Source organism: Salvelinus sp. IW2-2015, linkage group LG16, assembly GCF_002910315.2.
Source record: "Salvelinus sp. IW2-2015 linkage group LG16, ASM291031v2, whole genome shotgun sequence".
NCBI classification, from domain to species: Eukaryota; Metazoa; Chordata; class Actinopteri; order Salmoniformes; family Salmonidae; genus Salvelinus; species Salvelinus sp. IW2-2015.
This window is the reverse complement of record NC_036856.1, coordinates 17,900,751-17,928,436: the sequence shown is the minus strand read 5'-3', so window position 1 is coordinate 17,928,436 and position 27,686 is coordinate 17,900,751. Positions and strand designations below refer to the sequence as shown.

Here is a 27,686-nt window from a genome sequence, read left to right as displayed (position 1 = left end):
CCTATTGGCTGGCTGTGAGGTGAAAGGTTGTTGCTGTCATCAAATTTGCTCTGAGTAGGGGGGCAGAGCAGGACATAGGAAAGGGTACTGATGAGAGGAAATAGCCAGCAGGCAGGGGAAGCTGGGCCACACAGTGCGATGGCAGGTTGCTGATTTACCACAGCAGGCTTCATCTTTGAAACCTCCTACTAGAGATGCGCTATGCTATACGTTATGACGACAATCAGTTTTTCGACTGACGACAATCATTGCGTGGGTCAGACAAAAAAGCTAAACAGCCCTTTCTTCTTGTTATGTAATAGCATAAAACACAGCAAGCTGAGGAGACTTTGACTTTGTGCATTGCAAATATGATGACGACCAGCTAGCACATTGTAAATTACGAGGAAGAACAGCTATGTCTAAATGAATGTATACCTATTTTAATCTTAGAAATAGCATGTAAAGGGTGCATTGTGTGCATTTGCACGAAACTCGGATGCGCGCCGAGGATTAATTTACCGGTGGCCAATTTGCGTCGCCTTCTGAAGAGGTTTATCGCTGCACTGGTGTGATACCTTCAGAATTTTGGCCGAAAGGATATGCCGGCACAGTGTCATCATCAATAACCAAGGTGGGATAGTCTACAGGGAAGAATAATTTTGGAACCACATTTTGGCCTGTATTGAATATATTAATTATAAGAAGCAGACGATAGGCATAAACAATGGCGGGCCCGGAGCAGTCCCAGGGGCAGTCCCAGCAGGTAGAGGAAAAAGCTGAGCATATAGACGACGCTGAGCTCGCTCTTCAAGGTATCAACATGCTTCTCAACAACGGATTCAAGGAGAGCAACGAGCTTTTCAGAAAATATAGGTGAGATATTCTTCCTGGCCTTCATAATTTCATAAAACGTAGCCTATTATATGATCATATGTAGGTAAAGCAATATGCTGCACCTATCTAATCATGACAGATAACCTTGCATCATTATTAAATATTCACATGGTATTTTATGCAAATGTACCACCCAGCAAATTGAAGGTTGGACAGAAATATTGATAAAACATCAGAGCTCAGCATATTTCCTTTGAGATCGTACCCATTAGAGCCATACAGGCTATTTTATATTTTAGGCGTATACAAGGCTTTGGTATCATTAAAGTATTATAATCTCAGTGGCCAATTGCATCAGTAATTTCCCAAACACACTGTCCAACTAAAGTCCAAAACACAAAGACCGTTTGTTCTCTTTGGTAGAACACACTGGTGCCAAACAGTGCATGACCATGGTTAGGCATAGTTTTATTTGAAATGTTTAGCCTGTTTGCACTTGTGATTATGATTATGTATTATTTGCTTTACCCTTTATTTCCTCTTAAAGCTGCAGATGAATGTTATTGAGTTGGTGTAACATACTGTAATGAAACAGGCAGAGAGCGTACAATATAGGCTAATGAAAGTCTAMATTTAAATCCAGCCTTGTCTCTTCAAACTATCCCCCTTCATAGCCTACCCCCCACCCCCCCCAAACAAGAACTGAAATACTAGGTTATGTGCTACATGCTGGCACTGACATTCCAAACAGTTGAAGGGGTAATGGTGACTGAGAAATGGAAGGATAGTGCACTGCACTCACAGCAATCCAGCTATGTTTGTGCCAACAGGAGAAACTTCCACTTACTGTGCTAATTTTAGCTCCCTGGATAATCAAGCCTCTCTCCCTCCATGAGTCGCTGATGATGCTGAAACAAAGGACTGAATGTCCCTCTCTGTAAAGCACTATGTGGGAAAACATATCTAGTGACTAAGATGTTCATGGTTATTTTATACCAATTTGATTAATGATTTTTGATAATCAATTATGATCTTTACCTTTAGTTCGTTTCCTTAGTAACATACCTTTTCCTCTTAGTCGATACTCAACATTCACTGGCTACTATTTCCCCTGCTTTCTTGAATTATGTTTGGTATTAGGCCGAAGTAACTGTCTCTATCACTCACCCACTTCGTAAGTATTATATTATTTTTGTCATCTTCTCCATACTTTCCGTCCTTAATGTGTCTATCTCTCCCTTCCATTCAGGACTCACAGTCCACTGATGAGCTTTGGGGCCAGTTTTGTCAGCTTCCTGGTGAGTTTCCTCAGACTGCATCTTGGCTACAGTACAGATGTGTTGCCGTTACCCTTTGGTTGTTTTCCTGGAGATGGCTCACATCCTACCTCTACTGACATTCTCTCTCATGACATCGCCACAAGCATGCAAGCTAAGAGAGACAGGGCAAATTAAATGACTCATCCTAACAATGTTAGTGTGTGACATTACATCATACAGTGCATTCAGTGAGTTAGATGTGTCAAGACTTGACTCGACCCAATTTGTGAATGGATTACATCATCATGCCCACTATTGTCCATTTCCCCTCATTTTCAACTATTACCATAATGGATGCATCTTCAACTCATCAAAATAATTTAGCTGTGGAGACTATCACTCTCTTTGTAGTGATGTTTGACACTCTATTAGTCAGTCGGGGAAAAGAGAGAGAAGGCAACAGATTTTCCGTAACATGGTCACAAAACAAAATCCCCCTGTCACTGCCCCTCATGTCAGAGTTGGAGCACCATGAAGCCAGAGATGACTTCATTCTCCTCTGCCCTCCCATGCAACAAAACGCCTGGAAGGATAATGCATCAGTAAAAGGACCACTGATGCATAGAGGGCCTCATAGTTGCACTAATGATAGATCATTTAAATAATCTGAAAAGCAAACCACATATTTAAAAGAGTGGAGGCATACACTGCATTCTGTATGTACAGTTGAAGTCGGAAGTTTACATACACTTAGGTTGGAGTCATTAAAACTAGTTTTTTAACCACTCCACAAATTTCTTGTTAACAAACTATAGTTTTGGCAAGTCGGTTAGGACATCTACTTTGTGCATGACACAAGTCATTTTTCCAACAATTGTTTACTGACAGATTATTTCACTTATAATTCACTGTATCACAATTCCAGTGGGTCAGAAGTTTACATACACTAAGTTGACTGTGCCTTTAAACAGCTTGGAACATTCCAGAATTCCAGAAAATGATGTCATGGCTTTAGAAGCTTCTGATAGGCTAATTCATTCATTTGAGTCAATTGGAGGGTACTGTGGATGTATTTCAAGGCCTACCTTCAAACTCAGTGCCTCTTTGCTTGACATCATGGAAAATCAAAAGAAATCAGCCAAGACCTCAGAAAGAAATTGTAGACCTCACCACAGTCTGGTCATCCTTGGAGCAATTTCCAAATGCCTGAAGGTACCACGTTCATCCGTACAAACAATGGTACACAAGTATAAACACCATGGGACCATGCAGCCATCATACCGCTCAGGAAAGAGACGCGTTCTGTCTCTAGAGATAAACGTACTTTGGTGCGAAAAGTGCAAATCAATCCCAGACAACAGCAAAGACCTTGTGAATAGTGGAGGAAACAGGTACAAAAGTATCTATATCCAATCAATCAATCAAATCTATTTATAAAGCCCTTCTTAGATCAGCTGATGTCACAACTGATGTAGAAACCCAGCCTAAAACCCCAAACAGCAAGCAATGCAGGTGTATAAAGCACGGTGGCTAGGAAAAAATCCCTAGAAAGGCCAGAACCTAGGAAGAAACAGAGAGGAACCAGGCTATGAGGGTGGCCAGTTCTCTTCTGGCTGTGCCAGGTGGAGATTATAACAGAACATGGCCAAGATGTTCAAATGTTCGTAGATGACCAGCAGTGTCAAATAATAATATCACAGTGGTTGTCGAGGGTGCAACAGGTCAGCACCTCAGGAGTAAATGTCAGTTGGCTTTCATAGCCGATCATTCAGAGTATCTCTACCGCTCCTGCTGTCTCTAAGAGTTGAAAACAGCAGGTCTGGACAGGTAGCACGCCGGTGAACAGGTCAGGGTTCCGTAGCCGCAGGCAGAACAGTTGAAACTGGGCAGCAGCAGCGGCCAGGTGCACTGGGGACAGCAAGGAGTCATCAGGCCAGGTAGTCCTGAGGCATGGCCTAGGGCTCAGTCCTCCGAGAGAGAGAAAAGAATTAGAGAGAGCATACTTAAATTCACACTGGATAAAATTTGAAATACTCCAGATATAACAGAATGACCCTAGACCCCCGCACATAAACTATTGCAGCATAAATACTGGAGGCTGAGACAGGAGGTCGTGAGAAACTGTGGCCCCATCCGACGATACCCCCGGACAGGGCCAAACAGGCAGGATATAACCCACCTATTTGCCAAAGCACAGCCCCCTACACCACTAGAGGATATCTTCAACCACCTGCTCCAAAACCGCCATAAAAAAGCCAGACTACGGTTTGCAACTGCACTTGGAGACAAAGATCGTACTTTTTGGAGAAATGTCCTCTGGTCTGATGAAACAAAAATAGAACTGTTTGGCATAATGACCATCGTTATTTTGGAGGAAAAAGGGGGAGGCTTGCAAGCCGAAGAACACCATCCCACCCGTGAAGCACGGTGGCAGCATCATGTTGTGGGGGGCTTTGCTGCAGGAGGGACTGGTGCACTTCACAAAATAGATGGCATCATGAGGGAGGACAATTATGTGGATATATTGAGCAAGACATCAGTCAGGAAGTTAAAGCTTGGTCGCAAATGGGTCATCCAAATGGACAATGACCCCAAGCATACTTCCAAAGTTGTGGCAAAATTGCTTCAGGACAACAAAGTCAAGGTATTGGAGTGGCCATCACAAAGCCCTGACCTCAATCCTATAGAAAATTTGTGGGCAGAACTGAAAAAGCGTGTGCAAGCAAGGAGACCTACAAACCTGACTCAGTTACACAGCTCTGTCAGGAGGAATGGGTGAAAATTCACCCATCTTATTGTGGGAAGCTTGTGGAATGCTACCCAAAACATTTGTCTTAAGTTAAACAATTTATAGGCAATTCTACCAAATACTAATTGAGTGTATGTAAAGTTCTGACCCACTGGGAATGTGATGAAAGAAATAAAAGCTGAAATAAATCATTCTCTCTCTTTTCTGACATTTCACATTCTTAAAATAGTGGTGATCCTAACTGACCTAAGACAGGGAATGTTTACTAGGATTAAATGTAAGGAATTGTGAAAAACTGAGATTAAATGTATTTGTCTGAGGTGTATGTAAACTTCCGACTTCAACTGTATCTACTAATCAGTAGATTTATTTCATGACTTCCTCTCTGGGATTCTGGAAACGCTCCAGTTACGTATTGAAGTAAATGTTCTCTGACTGACAGTGTGATAAAAGGCAACTGAACAAGAGATTGTTGACCAAACAGTGTGGCTCTCACACGTAACACACACATACAATCCTGATGTCACTGTGTAACACACAGATACACACAATAGGGTCCCGATGTTTCAAGTTCAAATTTCTAGTTTTATTGTCAGGTGCACAAGTACAGTGAAATGCCTTTCTTGCAAGCTCTTTCCCAAAAATGCAGTAATCAAAGTAATCAATATCAGTAGTACTATAAAATAAACTAGAACAAAAACACACAAGAAATTGAAATAAGTAGAACACGAGAAAGTAAGTAAGCTATATACAGGGTCAGTTCCAGGGTCTGTGCCAATGTCACTGTGTTCCATGTGCTGTGGCCTAGAAAGGGCTCTTTGTACTGAGCCAGCTTTGTGAAAGCATTGTGTAACCCCTGTGTTATAACCCTCCTTCAGTCCGATTACAACACACCTGTGGCCAATACACCCCAATGAAAACTCAATCTGGTCTTATTATTAATTCAATCTGGTCCTTATTGTTTTAATTCATTGCATGAGTGTTTTCACTGTGCCAGCGTTAGCTGAAAAGCTCCAATGTGTTTGTGTGACGTTGCAGAATGCCATGATGACCTTTGAGGAGGAGAAGATGCAGACGGCGTGTGACGACCTGAGAACCACGGAGAAGCTGTGTGAGAGTGACAACGCTGGCGTCATAGAGACAATCAGGAACAAAATCAAGAAGAGCGTGAGTGGACGACTGATTACAGGCAGATAAGCAGGCAGGCAGGCAGACAGATGTTTAATTTACATGGAGCATTCATGTTTAGGATATCCCAACATTGGTAATGTAGCATGCRTAGTTCTGTCTTGATTTCGGCTGTCAGTTAACTTCTTATGGCTGAAATCCCGTTAACGGGATCGATTTCACAACAGCCAGTGAAAGTGCAGGGCGCCAAATTCAAACAACAGAAATCTCATAATTAAAATTCCTCAAACATACAAGTATTATACACCATTTTAAMRATAAACTTSTTGTTAATCCCACCACAGTGTCCGATTTCAAAAAGGCTTTATGACGAAAGCATACCATGCGATTATGTTAGGTCAGTGCCTAGTCACAAAACAACACAGCCATTTTCCAGCCAAAGAGAGGAGTCACAAAAAGCAGAAATAGAGATAAAATTWATCACTAACCTTTGATCTTCATCAGATGGCACTCATAGGACTTCATGTTACACAATACATGTATGTTTTGTTCGATAAAGTTTATATTTATATCCAGAAATCTCAGTTTACATTGGCGCGTTATGTTCAGTAATGTTTTGCTTCCAAAACATCCAGTGATTTTGGATGTTGATGAAAATACAAGTGTTATGCATGGAATTAAAGATATACTTCTCCTTAATGCAACGACTGTGTCAGATTTCAAAAAAGCTTTACAGCGAAAGCACATCATGGAATAATCTGAGTACAGCGCTCAGCCACCAAAACAAGCCATACAGATACCCGCCATGTTGTGGAGTCAACAGAAGTCAGAAATWGCATTATAAATATTCACTTACCTTTGATGATCTTCATCGGAATGCACTCCTAGGAATCCCAGTTCCACAATAAATGTTTGTTTTGTTCGATAAAGTCCATAATTTATGTCCAAATAGCTCCTTTTTGTTTGTGCGTTTAGTTCACAAATCCAAATTTACAAGGCGCAGGCACTTAGTCCAGACAAAGTCAAAACCGTTCCATTACAGTTCGTAGAAACATGTCAAACGATGTATAGAATCAATCGTTAGGATGTTTTTATCATAAATTTTCAATAATATGCCAACCGGACAATTCCTTTGTCTTTAGAAATTAAAGGGAACGCAGCTCGCTCTCACGGCTGCGCACGTGACTTAGCTCATGGCATTCTGCCAGACCCCTTAGTCAAACAGCTCTTATTCTTTCCCCCTTCACAGTAGAAGCCTGAAACAAGGTTCTAAAGACTGTTGACATCTAGTGGAAGCCTTAGGAAATGCAATCGGACCAAATTTACACTGTATCTTGGATAGGCATATACTTGAAAATCTACAAACCTCAGATTTCCCACTTCCTGGTTAGATTCTTTCTCAGGTTTTTGCCTGCCATATGAGTTCTGTTATACTCACAGACATCATTCAAACAGTTTTAGAAACTTCAGAGTGTTTTCTATCCAAATCTACTAATAATATGCATATCTTAGCTTCTGGGCCTGAGTAACAGGCAGTTTACTCTGGGCATGCTTTTCATCCGAAACGTGAAAATAGCGCCCCCAGCCATAAGAAGTTAAACAACATAATTGTTGCCAGCTGTTTCAGTATCAATAATCAAAGCCAAAATGGAAACAATATATTTGTTAACAATCTTCTACATTGAGAGTGATATTGGCAACTATGAGATCATGTCAAACACACACTAAATGTAATTGGTGTAACTCTCTGAAATAGAATGAAGAAATAGAATGGAGACCTGTTTATGATCAACACAGGGGGCTTCTTCATTGCATAGCTGGACTGGCTGATGGTTTAGTTGAGAGTTGATCAGATAATGACCAGACTGCTGTGTGTTTCTGTCTGTCAGTTGGAACCCCAGAGGTCAGCGGTCGTAGTTGTGGACCGCCTGCAGCGACAGATCATTGTGGCCGACTGCCAGGTCTACCTTGCTGTGCTTTCCTTCGTCAAGCAGGAGCTCTCATGTAATGTATAATTTGTTGAATCCACAATCATTCAATAACAACTGTAATGCAAAATGGATCTTAACAAAATTCTTTAGGATACAYTTTCTATTCTATAATGTGATATGATTAATACCAGTCTACTGATTTTGGAAAACAAGTAAAATAGGATTCATGAGAGTTAACTGGATTTAACTTTCCATCTCCACTGGACTGCCTCTTACAGTATCTTCTCCTCAACAGCATACATCAAGGGAGGCTGGATCCTCCGTAAGGCCTGGAAGATGTACAATAAGTGCCACAGTGACATCAGTCAGCTGCAGGAGACCTGTGTGAGGCGCTCTCCCTCCCATGAGGAGGATCTGTCCTCAGACCAGGCCAATCACAACTCCCCAGTGGAGGGCGCTGTGACTGAAGAGGCCCTGGACCGGCTCAAGGGCTCCGTCAGCTTCGGCTACGGCCTCTTTCACCTCTGCATCTCCATGGTACCRCCACACCTACTCAAGATCATCAACCTGCTGGGTTTCCCTGGTGACCGTCTCCAGGGTTTGTCCTCCCTCATGTATGCCAGTGAGAGTAAGGACATGAAGGCCCCACTAGCTACGTGAGTATGAGTACTACATCACTTTTGAGAGAGAGAGAGACTTACTACACTAAATAAAAACCCAACAACAATTTCTAAGATTTTACTGAGTTACACTTCATATAAGGGAATCAGTCGATTGAAATAAATKCATTAGGCCCTAATCTATTGATTTCACATAATTAGAATACAGATAATCATCTGTTGGTCACAGATACCTTTTAAAAAAGGTAGGGGCGTGGATCAGAAAACCAGTCAGTATCTGGGGTGATACCATTTGCCACATCCTGCGTGACACATCTCCTTTGCATAGAGCTGGCGTGGTTGTGAAGCCGGTTGGACGTACTGCCAAAATCTCTAAAACGATATTGGACGCGGCTTATGGTAGAGAAATGAACATTAAATTATCTGGCAACAGCTCTGGTGGACATTACTGCAGTCAGCATGCCAATTGCATGCTCCCTCAACTTGAGACATCTGTGTGACAAAACTGCAAATTTTAGAGTGGCCTTTTATTGTCCCCAGCACAAAGTTCACCTGTGTAGTGATCATGCTGTTTAATCAGCTTCTTGATATGCCACACCTGTCAGGTGGATGGATTATCTTGGCAAAGGAGAAATGCCCACTAACAGGGATGTAGTCAAATTTGCGCCCAAAATTTGAGAGAAATAAGCTTTTTGTGYGTATGGAACATTTTTGGGATCTTTTATATCAGCTCTTGAAACATGGGACCAACACTACATGTTGAGTTTATATTTTTGTTCAGTGTAGTAGTTGAAGGGAATGACATTCAAGCAAAGGGATAATGTTCATATTGTTCAGGTCACTGTCAGTTMTTTTTACTGCTTGAATGAGCTGATATATGTACGGTGCCTTCAGAAAGTTTTCATACCCCTTGATTTATTCCACATTTTGTTGTGTTACAGCCTGAATTAAAACATTTATAAAATAAGTTTTTTCTCAYACCCATCTACACACAATATCCCTTAATGACAAAGTGAACACATGTTTTTTGCAAATTGATTGAAAATAAAAACAGAAATATCTAATTTACATAAGTATTCGTACCCCTGGGACAATACTTTGTAGAAGCACCTTTCTCTAAGAGTCTCTAAGCCCTTTTTTGCGATCCATTGGAAAAACCTCCCTGGTCTTTGTGCTTGAATCTGTGCTTGAAATTCACTACTCGATTGAGGGACCTTACAGATAATTGTATGTGTGGGGTACAGAGATACGGTATTCATAAAAAATTATTGAACACAGAATGAGTCACTGCAACCTATTATGTGATTTGTTCAGCACATTTTTACTCCTGAACTTATTTAGGCTTGCTATAACAAAGGTTTTGAATACTTATTGACTCATGACAGTTTCTTTGAATTKATWAATTTCTAACATTTTCTACAAACAAAATTCCATTTAGACATTGTAGGGTATTGTGTGTAGATCAGTGACACAAAATCTCAATGTAATCAATTGAAAAATCAGGCTGTAACACAACATAATGTGGAAAGTAAAGGGGGTGAATACTTTCTGAAGGCACTGTAGATATGATGTCATCATTTGAAAGAAAAGCAGAGCACAGGTCTTGATTTTGATTTGGGATGATGTGTTGTTACTCTGCATGATGTGTTTCAGCTCATCTCTTTCCCAGCTCTTGGCAAAGWTCTTGTTCCTGCTGTTTCATACATGGCCATCTGTTTTGTCATATCTCATAGAGCATCACAGTGGCATATTATAACCATAGTGTATTTATTCCGTGTATAATACAGGGAACCAGGGACAGGTGTTTGTAACATTTGAAGTCATAGAGAATTGGGGACATATTGAGTACAATTGCATGCTCTCAGTGGCAGTTGAGTGGTGACTTATGATGACTAGTCGATCTAAGAATAGCAATAATCATGCCCATGCTTATTAGAATGTCTAGTGGTGAAAAATGGCCCTGAAACAAACTACAATTTGCTATTTATGAAATTTAGATGGTGTTTTACCAAATTACTGCAGTGGGGTTTTGTTCTATATGGCATCTTTACAAAGCTCTAATTCGACAAGAAAGGAAACCTTGTTGCATGTTAACTATCTAAGAACTTGAATGTACTGTAATCAATATTTATAAAAAATATCTTAAATTGTCATTCAAACAAACCGTTTGCGTCTCTCTCTTCCCTGCCCAGGTTGGCCCTCCTGTGGTACCACACAGTAGTGCTGCCCTTTTTTGCACTGGATGGTTCTGACACTCAGGCAGGCCTGGAGGAAGCAAAGGCCATTCTGCAGAGGAAGGCTGTGGTCTACCCCAATTCCTCCCTCTTCATGTTCTTTAAAGGACGTGTTCAGAGGTTAGAGGTGAGCATGGGGTCATCTGAAGGTTAAATAACAGTATGTTGCCACTTAGTGTTGTACAGGACAGTAAGTTGTTGTAGCTTGTAATTGTGTCAAGTGATGAGTTGTGTGCTATCTCCATCTCATCTATATCTCATCTATCTCCAGTGCCAAATTAACAGTGCGCTGGTGTCCTTCCATGATGCACTAGAGCTGGCATCAGACCAAAGAGAGATCCAGCACGTGTGTCTCTATGAAATCGGTACTTGTTAACCTCACATACATGCATGCCAACTTTCAAATGAGCACCCAGACATGCAAACACTCATCATGTACTGTTTACAGTCACTGAGAGACAAATCCATCTGTTGTACCTATTTGTCTTGTCTTGATTTCAGGCTGGTGCAGTATGATAGAGATGAACTTTGAGGATGCATTCAGGTCATTTGAGAGGCTGAAGAATGAGTCCCGGTGGTCACAGTGTTACTATGCCTACCTGACTGGAGGTGAGAGAGCCACTGCCCAGGAACCTGTGGAGCATTGATCGATCGATCGTCATCATTTCATATTCATCTTCTCAAAGTTATCTCACACTCTAAACCCCCCCCCTCTGTACAGTATGTCAGGGAGCTGCAGGGGACTTGGATGGTGCCAAGTGTGTCTTCAAAGATGTCCAGAAACTGTTCAAGAGGAAGAACAACCAGATTGAGCAGTTTGCCCTCAAGCGGGTGGGTCATTTTCATCTAAGTGTATTTACCATGTCTTTATCCACTCTTTGTGAAACTAATAACCATGAATCCTCTCCGTTTCTCTACCTTGGCCTCTCTGCCTCACCCTACTGCAGGCGGAGAGACTGAGGAAGATGTCTCCCACCAGAGAACTGTGCATTCTGGGAGTCATAGAGGTGCTGTACCTGTGGAAGGCTCTGCCCAACTGCTCCTCCTCCAAACTGCAGCTCATGAATCAGGGTAAGGGCTAGAGCTTTTCCCAACCTTTATCATCCTTTACATGTCATCATATCTAAACAGCAATACAACAGGCATAAGCTTTCTATTACACTATCGAAAAATATGAAATTCTTAAATGCTTCCTAGAGAGAAGACTGAATCTCTTTTCTTCTCTTTTTTTACCATTTTCTCCCCAATTTCGTGGTATCCAATTGGTAGTTAGTCTTGTCTCATCTCTGCAACTTTCGTACGGACTCGGGAGAAGTCAAGGTCGAGAGCCGTGCGTCCTCCGCAACACAACCCAACCAAGCCGCACCGCACTGCTTCTTGACACAATGCCCACTTAACCCGGAAGCCAGCCGCACCAATGTGTCGGAGGAAACACTGTACACCTGGCGACCGTGTCAGCGTGCACTGCACCCGGCCCACCAGTACGTGATGGGACACGGACATCCCTGCCGGCCAAACCCTCCCCTAACCCGGACGACACTGGACAAATTGTGCGCCACCCCATGGGTCTCCCGGTCGCGACAGAGCCTGGACTCAAACCCAGAATCTCTAGTGGCACACCTAGCACTGCGATGCAGTGCCTTAGACCACAGCGCCACTCAGGAGGCCTGAATCTCTTAGTTAAGGAGTTTCCTATGACACAGTGGGGTGCTAACCACTGTACTAACAGATTGTAAAGTATTGTACAATTTCTGTGTTTAAGACATCGTTCCCTCTCTTTTTAGTGTTACAGAGTGTGGATGACGCATCGTGCAGGGGTCTGAAAAACCTCCTTCTTGGTTCCATTCACAAATGCCATGGAAATAATAAAGATGCTATCCAGGTAATTAGATCATTTGTACCTAAGCACATTATTGTACTATCATTATATTATCATATGCCAGTACAAACAATTAAGCACTTATTAGTTATTCATTATCTAGGTATTTGTGCTGAATTACAGTGAATCATAAAGTATTCAGACCCCTTGACTTTTTCCACATTTTGTTACGTTACAGCCTTATTCTAAAATGGATTTWAAAAAAAATGTAAACTCATCAATCTACATACAATGACAAAGCGAAAACAGGTGTTTATAAATTGTTGAAAATGTATAAAAAATAAAACACAGTAATACCTTATTTACATAAGTATTCAGACCCTTTGCTATGAGACTCAAAATTGAACTCTGGTGCATCCTGTTTCCATTGATCATCCTTGAGATGTTTCTACAACTTGATTGGAGTCCACCTGTGGTACATTCAATTGATTGGACATGATTTGGAAAGGCACACCTGTCTATATAAGGTCCCACAGTTAACAGTTTATGTCAGAGCAAAAACCAAGCCATAAGGTCGAAGAAATTGTCCGTAGAGCTCCGAGACAGGATTGTGTTGAGGCACAACATTGAAGGTCCCCAAGAACACAGTGGCCTCCATCATTTTTAAATGTAAAATGTTTGGAACCACCAATACTCTTGGTTGCCGCCTGGCCAAACTGAGCAATCGGGGACGAAGGGCTTTGATCAGGGCCCGATGGTCACTCTGACAGAACTCCAGAGTTCCTCTGTGGAGATGGGAGAACCTTCCAGAATGACAACTATCTCTGCAGCACTCCACTAATCAGGCCTTTATGGTAGAGTGGCCAGATGGAAGCCACTCCTCAGTAAAAGGCACATGACAGCCCGCTTGGAGTTTGCCAAAAGGCACCTAAAGACTCTCAGACCATGAGAAACAATCTTCTCTGGTCAAGATTGAACAAGATTGAACTCTTTGGCGTCAATGCCAAGCGTCACGCCTGGAGGAAACCTGGCACCATCCCTATGGTGAAGAATGGTGGTGGCAGCATCATGCTGTGGGGATGTTTTTCAGTGGCAGGGACTGGGAGACTAGTCAGGATCAAGGGAAAGATGAAYGGAGAAAAGTACAGAGAGATCATTGATGAAAACCTGGTCCAGGAGTGGCTTCGGTAGAAGTCTCTAAATGTCCTTGAGTGGCCCAGCCAGAGCCCGGACTGAACCCAATCAAACATCTCTGGAGAGACCTGGAAATGACTGTGCAGCGACGTTCCCCATCCAACCTGACCGAGCTTGAGAGGATCTGCAGAGAAGAATGGGAGAAATTCCCCAAATACAGGTGTGCCAAGCTTGTAGTATCATACCCAAGAAGACTCAAGGCTGTAATTGCTGCCAAAGGTGAAATGTGATATTTCAGGTTTTCATTTTTAATACATTTGCAAAAAAACTGTTTTTTCTTTGTCATTATGTGGTATTGTGTGTAGATTGATGAGGGAGAAAAAACAATTTAATCAATTTTAGAATAAGGCTGTAATGTAACAATGTGGAAAAAGCCAAGGGGTCTAAATACTTTCCGAACACACTGTATATCATTAGATTTTCCTTTGGTCTTTCTCCTCACATCTAGTCGTTCCAGCTGGCAGCCAGAGATGAGTTTGGTCGACAGACCAACTCTTATGTGCAGCCATACTCCTGCTATGAGCTTGGATGTGTCCTGCTTGCCAAGCCAGAGGTGAGGATATCTCAACTCAGACAATATGTGCATGTGGGTGTTTGTGTTCAACATTTAATTAAGGAATTTATCTCAATAAACTAATGATAGTTTTTTTGCATTGTGTTTCTATCCAGACGGTGGGAAAAGGGAGAGCTTTTCTGCTTCAGTCAAAGGTTCAGTTATCAGAATATATACACTGCTCAAAAAAATAAAGGGAACACTTAAACAACACAATGTAACTCCAAGTCAATCACACTTCTGTGAAATCAAACTGTCCACTTAGGAAGCAACACTGATTGACAATAAATGTCACATGCTGTTGTGCAAATGGAATAGACAAAAGGTGGAAATTATAGGCAATTAGCAAGACACCCCCAAAAAAGGAGTGATTCTGCAGGTGGTGACCACAGACCACTTCTCAGTTCCTATGCTTCCTGGCTGATGTTTTGGTCACTTTTGAATGCTGGCGGTGCTCTCACTCTAGTGGTAGCATGAGACGGAGTCTACAACCCACACAAGTGGCTCAGGTAGTGCAGTTCATCCAGGATGGCACATCAATGCGAGCTGTGGCAAAAAGGTTTGCTGTGTCTGTCAGCGTAGTGTCCAGAGCATGGAAGCGCTACCAGGAGACAGGCCAGTACATCAGGAGACGTGGAGGAGGCCGTAGGAGGGCAACAACCCAGCAGCAGGACCGCTACCTCCGCCTTTGTGCAAGGAGGTGCACTGCCAGAGCCCTGCAAAATGACCTCCAGCAGGCCACAAATGTGCATATGTCAGCATATGGTCTCACAAGGGGTCTGAGGATCTCATCTCGGTACCTAATGGCAGTCAGGCTACCTCTGGCGAGCACATGGAGGGCTGTGCGGCCCCACAAAGAAATGCCACCCCACACCATGACTGACCCACCGCCAAACCGGTCATGCTGGAGGATGTTGCAGGCAGCAGAACATTCTCCACGGCGTCTCCAGACTCTGTCACGTCTGTCACATGTGCTCATGTGCTCAGTGTGAACCTGCTTTCATCTGTGAAGAGCACAGGGCGCCAGTGGCGAATTTGCCAATCTTGGTGTTCTCTGGCAAATGCCAAACGTCCTGCACGGTGCTGGGCTGTAAGCACAACCCCCACCTGTGGACGTCGGGCCCTCATACCACCCTCATGGAGTCTGTTTCTGACCGTTTGAGCAGACACATGCACATTTGTGGCCTGCTGGAGGTCATTTTGCAGCTGTCTCTTATACACATCTAGATGTGTATAAGAGACAGGTTGTAGACTCCGTCTCATGCTACCACTAGAGTGAGAGCACCGCCAGCATTCAAAAGTGACCAAAACATCAGCCAGGAAGCATAGGAACTGAGAAGTGGTCTGTGGTCACCACCTGCAGAATCACTCCTTTTTTGGGGGTGTCTTGCTAATTGCCTATAATTTCCACCTTTTGTCTATTCTATTTGCACAACAGCATGTGAAATTTATTGTCAATCAGTGTTGCTTCCTAAGTGGACAGTTTGATTTCATAGAAGTGTGATTGACTTGGAGTTACATTGTGTTGTTTAAGTGTTCCCTTTATTTTTTTGAGCAGTGTATATATATATGAATAGTTAGCGATTTCCTGTTTGAAATTACTGGTACAAACAGCCTTTGTCCATTCTGATTGTGAGCTCGTCATTGTTTTCTTTGCTCTGCCACAGGAGGATTATGCAGGCTATGACTTTGAGAACAGACTTCACGTGCGCATACACTCAGCCATGGCCTCGCTGAAGGAAGTGGTACCTCAAAGACCCGCCGACCACTGATGTAATGATAACTCAGCCTCCAGCTGTGCATTTGATGATACGGGAAGCATGGCTTTTACTATACATTGAAAGCCATTCAAAACCACAGTATGTCAGTCTCATCAGACACATTTTTATTTTCTTATACACACATCCAAGTACAATAAACCAACAATTTCATAGTCAATACCAACAATTTCATAGTCAATACCAACAATTTCATAGTCAATACCAACAATTTCATAGTCAATACCAACAATTTCATAGTCAATACCAACAATTTCATAGTTAATACCAATCTAGTGTATTTGTTTTTTTTTTGCCTTGCAACCCCTCCTTCCATTCTGTGGACCATAGGATACAAGTAACTTCTTGAAGAGGCACACCTTATTCCCATTTCAGGTTTTCTTGACCATAGGTAGTACTAGTACAGTTAACAGTAGGAAACTTTGTCTTTTTGTTCTTGTCATATTCTTGGGAAGACATGTACAAGAGTTGTTAGTTTGAGTATAACCCATAATCAAGTGGTCAAATTGTATGTTTGCCTCATGTGACAAGGCAAGACAAAGGTTCTAGAATGTATTAGTTGTTGCTGCTGTAGTACCCTCTCATTGACCAATATCCATACAGTTATCTTCTCTCCTCTGGTTTCTCAGAAATGTGTATTTTATTAAATAGCCAMATTTTGCTTGTCATGCAGCAAACAAACATTTTCATCAATAGATAATTTTTCTGCAATGAGAAAGTGTTATAGTGAAGTCAAAGTGACAACAACCCTAAAAATTATTGAACAAGAACTTAGTGGCCTGCTACCTTGTGGTATTGTATCACGCAGCGTGCCATGGAACGCGTACCATTAAGCAGTAAAAACGTTTAATTTTGGAGTCCGGTACCTTGAATCCTGAATAGTATGAAATTGCTGTTATGTTTTTCTGACATTCACATTATAGCTTACAAGTAATATGCACAGCCAAATGTATTGTGACATTTTAGCACAATTTTAGTCCAAACAATGTTATAGAGTAACATTATTTATTTTAGTTTCTAAGCAGTGGGCATTGATCTGCACAATATGCATACAAGTGYAGGGGTATTAGTAACCCAGGGACCTGAAAGCTTCTTTTCTACAGCTGTGTACTATAAATGAGAATGTTWTTTTTTTCCTGAGATACTTTGGATGACAACAGCCTTATCAGGACACAGAACACATTTATATTCATATTTACTCTGGTTTTTAACAAAATGCAACAAGGTCCTATTAACTACAGGCATTGTAATAACCACGATAGGATTTAAGTTATTCAAACTGGACATTCAAGTTTGATATTCTGTCATTTTAGTTTGATCAGGCTTTTCTATCATCAGGCCACACTGATGACGAGTGAACCATTCAAGACAGTCTACAACTAAATTGAAAGTGCAGGGTATTGTATCACTCTTTATAATCACTCTGAGGTGCAATAAAAGGCAAAGCAATAAAAAGCAAAAAGAGTCTGTTCATTTTACACTGGAAGTTTGATGAGCTATTTCAAGTCCCACTTTACAAATAAACAAATTAAAAATTWAATCAAATTTATTTATATAGCCCTTCGTACATCAGCTGATATCTCAAGTGCTGTACAGAAACCCAGCCTAAAACCCCAAACAGCAAGCAATGCAGGTGTAGAAGCACGGTGGCTAGGAAAAACTCCCTAGAAAGGCCAAAACCTAGGAAGAAACCTAGAGAGGAACCAGGCTATGAAGGCTTGGCACAAGCACTACACAGCACAAATCATTTATTAGCAAATTCATACTACATGAGAGGTGATATAAACAGTCTTTAATTCATACTACATGAAGGGTGATATAAACTCTTTAATTCATACTATACTGAACAAAAATATAAATGCAATATGTAAAGTGTTGGTCCCATTTTTCATGAGCTGAAATAAAAGATCCCAGAAATGATCCGTACGCACAAAAAGCTTATTTCTCTCAAATGTTKTGAACAAATTTGTTTACATCCTTGTTAGTGAGCATTTCCCCTTTGCCAAGATAAACCATCCATCCACCTGACAGGTGTGGCATATCAAAAAGCTGATTAAACAGCATGATCATTCCACAGGTGAACCTTGTGCTGAGTACAATAAAAGGCCACTCTAAAATGTGCAGCTTTGTCACACAACACAATGCCACAGATTTCTCAAGTTTTGAAAGAGCGTGCAATTGGCATGCTGACAGCAGGAATGTCCAACAAAGCTGTTGCCAGATCATTTAATGTTCATTTCTCTACCATAAGCCGCCTCCAATGTCGTTTTAGAGAATTTGGCAGTACATGCAACCGGCCTCACAACCGCAGACCCTGTGTAACCACGCCAGCCCAGGACCTCCACATCCGGCTTCTTCACGTGCGGGATCGTCTGAGGAGGGGGATGGGGGGTGCTGAGGAGTATTTGTCTCTGTAATAAAGCCTTAATGTGTGGGAAAAAAACTAATTCTGAATGGCTGGGCCTGGCTTCCCAGTGGGTGGGCCTGGCTCCCAAGTGGATGGGCCTATGCCCTCCCAGGCCCACCCATGGCTGTGCCCCTGCCCAATCGTGAAATCCATAGATTGGGGCCTATTGAATTTATTTCAATTGAGTGATTTCCTTCTATGAACTGTAACTCAGTAAAAWTKTTGAAATTGTAAATGTTGCGTTTCTGTTTCTGTTCAGTATACATGAAGGGGGATATAAACGGTCTTTGCATCTGGTGCTTGTCAAATGTGGAATAACTCTTTGCCACCCTTCATATAGCATGGTATATTATTATGAATGATTTCTGAAACATCTATATAGGCCTTATGGTAAAGGGCTTGTGAAGGCTTCAACATGCTATGTTTCCTTTAAAGTTGGACTCTTTTTTTCATGTTCAAGGTTGTTTTTGAACATTGTTTTATCTACACTAAAGTCAGTTACTGACCTCCCATCTTTTCCTGTGATTGTGTAAAGGGATGTAAGATGTGGTGTGATGTATACATTTTGACTACTGAGTGTGTGACCAGTAAGTGCTGGTACAAAGTAAGTTCACAGCTGTAAGAGAAAAGTGTATTAGAATGACATGTAATAATGAGTTAAATGTCATATGTATACCACTTTGTTGTGGGGTTGTGGAGGATTATGTGGATGGAGATGGTTACATTGTAACAGGAAGTTGTTCCTATGTGGTGTCAGAGCTCTACATGCTGTTCAATAAAGTGTTGTCAATTAATCCTGCATTTCGAATGAGCTGTTTCACTTTTATGCTGACAACATCCGTTTTGTGGCTTAATTTATGTCCATATGAAAAACGGACCCTATTCTATAATTAGTTGGCACCATTTGGAGGTGGTGGCGGCAATTTCAGATTACATGCATTGTGATCTTAAACTCTGACGACTTTCCCACGTGGGCCATGCCGGTTATTATGACGAACTGCATAATTGTATGTTTATACGGTATATTGTTTAATGACGTATTCCATTGTTAAATCTTGGTAAATTCATGTGACAACATACTTCTTTGCATTTGGAATACGGGAATAGAAAAGAGGACGTTTTTTTCGTAGAGTAAGTTAACCTAGGCCTACTTTTCAGACAAACACAGACAACCTTGTATAGTTGCACGTAGAAATTAAAATKAAAAATTCTCAGAAGCTGATGTGTTCCTTATATAAAGTAATAGCCCGATATATTAGATTCATTTAATTTATATAATATTTCCCTTCAGGAGAATTATCTCAACGAGGTGATTTTCCGTTAAAGATGTCCTACAGATATTCCGCCAAAGTGCCTCCGGGCTTGATGACTCTTTTGGAAGGCCTCAGTCGGTCCGTGGTGAAAAGACGGCCAGATTCCATCTCACAGTTTGCTACATTTTACTTCGCCGAGCTCTTGCACTTCAGGACAGGTACACATGTTTGTTGAGAATAACTACATTTTTTAAAACAAAATATCATGAAATATGTTGAGAAAACTGAAGTAACATGTTTCATTGCTATGTTGGGCACAGAAAATCCAACTCTTGCCATCAACGACCTTGTGAGAGAATTCAATACAACTAAAGGTAGGCCTAACTAGATATAGCCAATAATGATAAGGCCATACCCAAGTACCAAAACAGGTACCTGAAGAGTAGTCTACTGTAATAAAAATGGAAAGTCCATGGCAGCACAAGACATTAATAAATGTGACTCCTGGCTTTGTAAGAAATCACAATTCAAAGTCAATCAAACAACCCTTATATTTAATTTTTCTCTTATAGTGCCTAAGTTCCCAAGTCAAGGCATTGGAGCTGTGATTGCTCCGCTGGCAGTTCAGAATCAAAGTGCCACAGCAGTGTCTCCTGGTGGTCAATATGTCCAACCATTTGGAATTTACCCTCCAGACAGGATTTTCCAAACTCTTCCCAGTATTCCAGGAGTGGAGGAGCAGGATGCTGAGCAGCCCTGGGTCCACGGCCAGAACATTCTGTACACTGGCACAACGTTGCCTGGTCTATCAGGTTGCAAAGAAGCTGCAGAAGCAACCTCCCTGCCAAGCCAATACCTCAATGACTCTGGCCTCCAGAGAAGTATGCAGGCAGTTACCTCTAATGTGTCCCCTCATCCCATCTCAGCAGATCAAGCCAAAGATGTAGTCGTCTTCCGCAGGAAATCCAGGAATGACTGCATGACGGCTACCTGTGATATCAACTCTGCTGCTCCAGACCGGTGCCGGCAAACCAAGTCAGCTTTCTTCGAGAGGGTTCCACTGAGTGAGATCTATCACATATCCAATGCTGTTCTGATCAGGACACCTTCTGTACCCTGTGAGTACATGATTGTGGTGCAGTCAGACAAGGTCCCGAAGACCATAGTGTTTCAGAGAGTCTCATCAGTCAGTAAGACACTGAGGAACGCTCGAAAAGCAGCAGCTTGTGGTGATGATGCCACTGGTGCCCCAGGTAACACCCAGCCTGACTGCACACCATGTTTCACCTCGCCTACAGCCCCATCGCAGRTGGTCAAAGATCAGCCAGCCACCCAATTGGTCATGCCCCTGGCGCTGACTGAGGACACTCAGCTTTCTGGTGATGGAAATAGGGATCTCCTAACCCAACCTGGTTGGAATCCTATTTCACCTGGAGATAATTCTGTTTACAAGCACATGGACATAAATATAGCATTACCTGATCCGAATGCCTACAACCCATACATCAATGAAATGATAGTGGATCAAATGAACTGGGTGAATGAAGATGTGTCAACCATGGTGTCAGATGATATAATAGCCCCTGGTATTATGGGTCCCGTCAACTCAGCACTTCAGGATGGATGTTTCCCCAGTGCAGTACCTGATGTGAACGGGTACAACCCCTACATGAATGAGATGATACTGAATAAAATTAATGGGGTGAACTTTGGTGTTTTATCCAAGGTGTCAGATGAGATGACAGGCTTCAATGTTATGGGCCCACCCATCTCAGCACCACTGGAGACAAAGGATACAAGTGTGGTGAACATTCCTGTGTGTCAACCTATTTTAGCTCCACAAGAAGAAAGTGTCCCCAGTTTGGTGTATCCTCCAACACCACAGGTAACAATTGGAGCCACCTTCATGCCACCAAGTGTTTCACCAGCAGAAGAAATAAGTGTTCGTAGTTTGGTGTACCCCCCAATTTCAGCTGGACAGGGGGGTAATATACCCAGTTTGGTGCTCCCGCCTATTTATATTGCTCAACAAATTGGAGCACTCCCATTGCTTAGCACTCCTATTGTGCCACCCGTGGCGGGACCAAGGGCAGTCACTTTACCAAACCCATATGTACCAGCTCCACAAAAAACAACAGCCACTCTGCTTTATCCATCAATCTTGGCTCAGGAGGAAACAAGACCCCCTTCATTGCCACTCCCCCAAGCCATTGTTGCCCACCTGCATCAGTGCACTGGTCGGAATGCAGAAGCATTACATGTGAATGAGGAGAACAGAAGAACACCCTATGTGACTCCAATGGTCTACCAAAGCATTATGGGAGTGCCACAGATGTATGTTCAACCACAACAACATCAGTTTATTCCCAGCTGGTCCAGAGAAGCGCGTAAGTTGAATAACGATTGGTTGTAGAAGGACAATATAATATGCTCATACCTACCCAATGTACCAATTGTAGTTCTTCACCCTCTTTGTGTAGTTATTGTCATTAACCCCCCTAACAAATCTCCTCTATCATCCCTGTAGATTCACAAAGGCTATGTGACCCAGCGCCTACTGTGGCCATGCCAGAGTGCCAGTATGTTACACCTGAAGCATGTGGTAGGAGCTGGAGACTCTGCCACCTGRCATGCATTGAGACTATGGCTGGGATGCCAACAGCTGTGGCTTTCCCAGGAGGATCTAGGATTGTGATTGGCTGTGGGCAAGAGCAAGAGCAAGGCTACAACCCTGACCAGGCCAACTTGCCAATGTGCCAGGACTTTGGGCCCCGTTTCAGGACCCATGACATATCTATGGGTGGTGCCAGCTCGTTTCAAACCCGCTGCCCCATGAGTGGTGCCTACATGCCAGTCATGCCTACGGCCCCTACCTTCAAACCCACAGACCATCGCTGCTGCCAGGCTGCCCCTGATGTGATCCCTCCACATTATGTACTGGTCAACAGCCCAGCTCACAGTGTTGCCTCTTACCCTTGCCCTACACCATCACCCATGCAGCCCCAGGGCTTTGCCTATGCTCCTGTCCACATGTATGGTCCCCGCAGTGAAACTGAGAATGCAGTGTCATCCACCTTCAATGTGAGGACCCATGCAGGCCACCAGCAAGGGACAGCAGAACACTCCAGAGAGACCAGCAACATGCTAACAGGTGAAAATCCATATGTGCAGAATTATTCTGGTATATGACAATTATTTATATTTTAGATCAGCGTTAATATTGTGGATAGATGTAATTGTCTGCATCAATTAAGAAACAATACTGTGCAGCCGTATTCATTGACCTGGCCAAGGCTTTCGACTCTGTCAATCACCACATCCTCATCGGCAGACTCGATAGCCTTGGTTTCTCAAATTATTGCCTCGCCTGGTTCACCAACTACTTCTCTGATTCAGTTCAGTGTGTCAAATCGGAGGGCCTGTTATCCGGGCCTCTGGCAGTCTCTATGGGGGTGCCACAGGGTCATTTTGACTTGTTTTAAGGACATTACATCAAAGTTGGATCAGCCTGTAGTTCCACTTTAATTTTGAGTGTGACTCCAAATCCAGACCTCCATGGGTTGATAMATTTGATTTCCATTGATAATTTKTGTGTGATTTTGTTGTCAGCATATTCAACTATGTAAAGAAAAAAGTATTTAATAAGAATATTTCATTCAGATCTAGGATGTGTTATTTTAGTGTTCCCTTTATTTTTTTGAGCAGTGTATTTATATATATATATATATATATATAATTACCGTTCAAAAGTTTGGGGTCACTTAGAAATGTCCTTGTTTTTGAAAGAAAAGCAAAAAAATGTGTCCATTAAAATAACATCAAATTGATCAGAAATACAATGTAGACATTATTTTAGCACAGCTGAAAACTGTTGTGCTGTTTTAAGAAGCAATAAAACTGGCCTTCTTTAGACTAGTTGAGTATCTGGAGCATCAGCATTTGTGGGTTCGATTACAGGCTCAAAATGGCCAGAAACAAAGAACTTTCTTCTGAAACTCGTCAGTCTATACTTGTTCTGAGAAATTAAGGCTATTCCATGTGAGAAATTGCCAAGAAACTGAAGATCTCGTACAACGCCGTGTACTACTCCCGTCACACAACAGAATTTTTCCAACAATTGTTTACAGACAGATTATTTCACTTATAATTCACTGTATCACAATTTCAGTGGGTCAGAAGTTTACTTACACTAAGTTGACTGTGCCTTTAAACAGCTTGGAAAATTCCAGAAAATGATTTCTGCCCCCCGAATTCATATTCATTATATAAATAGGCCTGTTTAATTTTGTCTGGCTTGCCGTTCCAAATCAAATTTAATATTTTTTTMTCATAGTCGATAGGTGTAGGCAAGGCCATAAGCAAATAGGTAAACTGGGATATGACTAAAGAGTTAATGAAGGGGATTTTTCCACAAATAGACAGGTATTTTCCTTTCAAATGGTAGCAAGATCTTGTCTGCTTTTGCTAACTTTCTATATAAATGTATTGTAGTGAGATAATTTCTTTCCTTTGGGATATGAATGGCAAGTATGTCCACTTCACCGTCAGACCATTTTATTGGTCAACTCCACGGTATTGTAAAAGTTGTATTTTTAGTGTTCCAATATGTAATATTATCATCATTATCACTTATCATAATTTGGTTGTAATCCAGAGATGTTAGAACAATTATCTAGATCCTCAATGAGGTACATGACAATGTTATTGCTCTGTAATTAGTTATAATGTGTCTTGAAATAAGTGTTGTCAGACTGTAATTTTGGCTCTAATTTATTCAGCATAACTCTGTCTAAATTCCAGGTTAACGACAGCACGCCGGCAGGAATGAACAACTTCTTTCAATTGTTCCTGAAAACTGTCAACATTCCTCAATAAATCCTGAARAATTCTGTTGTTATGTCATGATCTACAGTTACACCCAAAGCATAGCTGCGGGAAGTAGTTTGGGATATATTTCTATTGTGTTATTGACTGTATATTTGTTTATTCCATGTGTAACTCTGTGTTGTTGTTTGTGTCGCACTGCTTTGCTTTATCTTGGCCAGGTCGCAGTTGTAAATGAGAACTTGTTCTCAACTAGCCTACCTGGTTAAATAAAGGTGAAATAAAAGATACAAAAATAAATAAGGCATCTGCTGAACATAATCTACTCAAAAATCCATTAATTCACATAAACTCAATTTTATGAAGATGGACAATATATTTTGAAATAAACATCAATATTCCTGGTAAAAGAAATGACAAAAGTAAAATATTAGCTACCAAGCTAAGCTACAGTGTTATGAATTACTGTGGCTAACTGAAAATGATTTCCTTGGCAACCCGATTCGTTTTTTAAAACTTAAACAAGGGTCATGCAAGCCTAGCTGGCTAATTTAGCAGGCTAGATGTATTGAATACAATCAATAAGATAGAAACAGTAGAAGTTAAATATCATTGTGTGAAGACCAATATTCATATCTCCCCTTCAGGGAACGGCCTCTGGATTTTAGTGGCAGCAGGTGTTCTCACCTTCCAACTGAAACCCAAAATGAGCTGCAACTGCTACGCTATATGGAGTGAGCATTGATTATGCATCGATTTACCTAACCAGCTAGCTAGATATTCTAGTTTTAAATTAGCAAGGTAGAATTATTGTGTTTGTCCCTGGAACTTGAACAGTAGGACACACCTGGTTAGTTTGCTAACGTTAGATAGCAACCCAGCTAGAACATACAGTTGAAGTCGGAAGTTTACATAACCTTAGGTTGGAGTCATTAAAACTCGTCTTTCAACCACTCCACAAATTTCTTGTTAACAAACTATTGTTTTGGCAATAGGACATCTACTTTGTGCATGACACAAGTAATTTTTCCAACAATTGTTTACAAACAGATTATTTCACTGTATCACAATTCCAGTGGGTCAGAAGTTTACATACACTAAGTTGACTGTGCCTTTAAACAGCTTGGAAAATTCCAGAAAATGATGTCATGGCTTTAAAAGCTACTGATAGGCTAATTGACATAATTTGAGTCAATTGTAGGTGTACCTGTGGATGTATTTCAAGGCCTACCTTCAAACTCAGTGCCTCTTTGCTTGACATCATGGGAAAATCAAAAGAAATCAGCCAAGACCTCAGAAAAAAAATTGTAGACCTCCACAAGTCTGGTTCATCCTTGGGAGCAATTTCCAAATGCCTGAAGGTACCACGTTCATCTGTACAAACACTAGTACGCAAGTATAAACACCATGGGACCATGCAGCCGTCAGAACGCGTCTCCTTCCTGAGCGAGATGAACGTACTGTGGTGCGAAAAAAGCAAATCAATCCCAGAACAGCAAAGGACCATGTGAAGATACTGGAGGAAACAGGTACAAAATAATCTATATCCACAGTAAAACGAGTCCTATATCGACATAACCTGAAAGGCYGCTCAGCAAGGAAGAAGCCACTGCTCCAAATCCGCCATAAAAAAGCCAGACTACGGTTTGCAACTGCACATAGGGACAAAGATCATAATTTTTGGAGAAATGTTCTCTGGTCTGATGAAACAAAAATAGAACTGTTTGGCCATAATGACCATCGTTATGTTTGGAGGAAATAGGGGGACGCTTGCAAGCCGAAGAACACCATCCCAACCGTGAGGCACGGGGGTGGCAGCATCATGTTGTGGGGTGCTTTGCTGCAGGAGGGACTGGTGCACTTCACAAAATAGATGGCTTCATGAGGAGGGAAAATTATGTGGATATATTGAAGCAACATCTCAAGACATCAGTGAGGAAGTTAAAGCTTGGTCGCAAATGGGTCTTCCAAATAGACAATGACCCCAAGCATACTTCCAAAGCAATAAGTCCAAACATGAACAAGCTGACAGCTATTATAGCAGAAGTAGCCATTATGGCCACAGAGAGATACCCATCTGCAAGAATTATAATCCTGCCAATGGGAAGCCAGCAAATAAGAACACCACAGCCTCGTACTCAGAGTCCAGCCCTCGCCCAGAGAGACCATCACCTCACTCAGAGAGACCATCACTTTACCCAGAGAGACCATCACTACACCCAGAGAGACCGTCACTACACCCAGAGAGACCGTCACTACACCCAGAGAGACCGTCACCACACCCAGAGAGGACCGTCACCACACCCAGAGAGAGACCGTCACCTCACCCAGAGAGACCGTCACCTCACCCAGAGGAGACCGTACTCTCACCCAGGAGATACGGCATCATCTGCTGAACATAATCTACTCAAAAACACATTAATTCCTTCTTTGTTATTATCAGAAATATAATTATTAGAAATACAACCTATTATCATTATGAGTTCAGTTTCAGATAAGCTACCAAGGAAAGGGTTAACATTTGCACATAAATATAAGTAGTCGCAGAAACAAAGTTCCTGAGATTAGTAATTAGCTAATTTTAGATCATATTAACCAATCAATCAAATGTATTTATAAAGCCCTTTTTACATCAGCTGATGTCACAAAGTGCTATACAGAAACCCATCCTAAAACCCCAAACAGCAAGCAATGCAGATGTAGAAGCACAGTGGCTAGGAAAAACTCCCTAGAAAGGCAGGAACCTACGAAGAAACCTAGAGGAACCAGGCTCTGAGGGGTGGCCATACCTCTTCTGGCTGTGCCGGGTTGAGATTATAACAGTACATGGCCAAGATGTTCAAACGTTATAATAATAATCACAGTGGTTGTAGAGGGTGCAACAGGTCAGCACCTCAGGAGTAAATGTCAGTTGGCTTTTCATAGCCGAGCATTCAGAGTTAGAGACAGATGGTGCGGTAGAAAGAGAGTCGAAAACAGCAGGTCCGGGACAAGGTAGCACGTCCTGTGATCAGGTCAGGGTTCCATAGCCGCAGGCAGAACAGTTGAAACTGGAGCAGCAGCACGATATAACGTCTATAGAAAAGACAGGAATGTCCAAGGGGGAGGTGTTGCTGTATAT

General features: G+C 41.9%; 1 protein-coding gene across 2 annotated transcripts; it reads left to right on the top strand.

The window, feature by feature from the left end:
• Positions 1–60: 60 nt before the first annotated feature.
• LOC111975274 (tetratricopeptide repeat protein 39C-like) lies at positions 61–19,287 on the top strand. Of its 2 annotated transcripts, none has more exons than XM_024003467.2 (15): positions 61–855; positions 2,066–2,114; positions 5,863–5,991; positions 7,842–7,956; positions 8,179–8,539; positions 10,696–10,864; positions 11,009–11,102; positions 11,239–11,346; positions 11,459–11,568; positions 11,685–11,808; positions 12,522–12,619; positions 14,199–14,303; positions 14,420–14,458; positions 15,971–16,076; positions 18,354–19,287. In XM_024003467.2, the coding sequence occupies exons 1-14, from the start codon at positions 707–709 to the stop codon at positions 16,073–16,075; spliced, it is 1,755 nt and encodes a 584-aa protein (XP_023859235.1). In that variant the 5' UTR covers positions 61–706; the 3' UTR covers position 16,076; positions 18,354–19,287. The 2 variants fall into 2 exon arrangements, 1 of the variants encoding a protein (XP_023859235.1); XR_002878806.2 differs by having other exon boundaries at positions 62–855; positions 15,971–16,162.
• Positions 19,288–27,686: the final 8,399 nt, after the last annotated feature.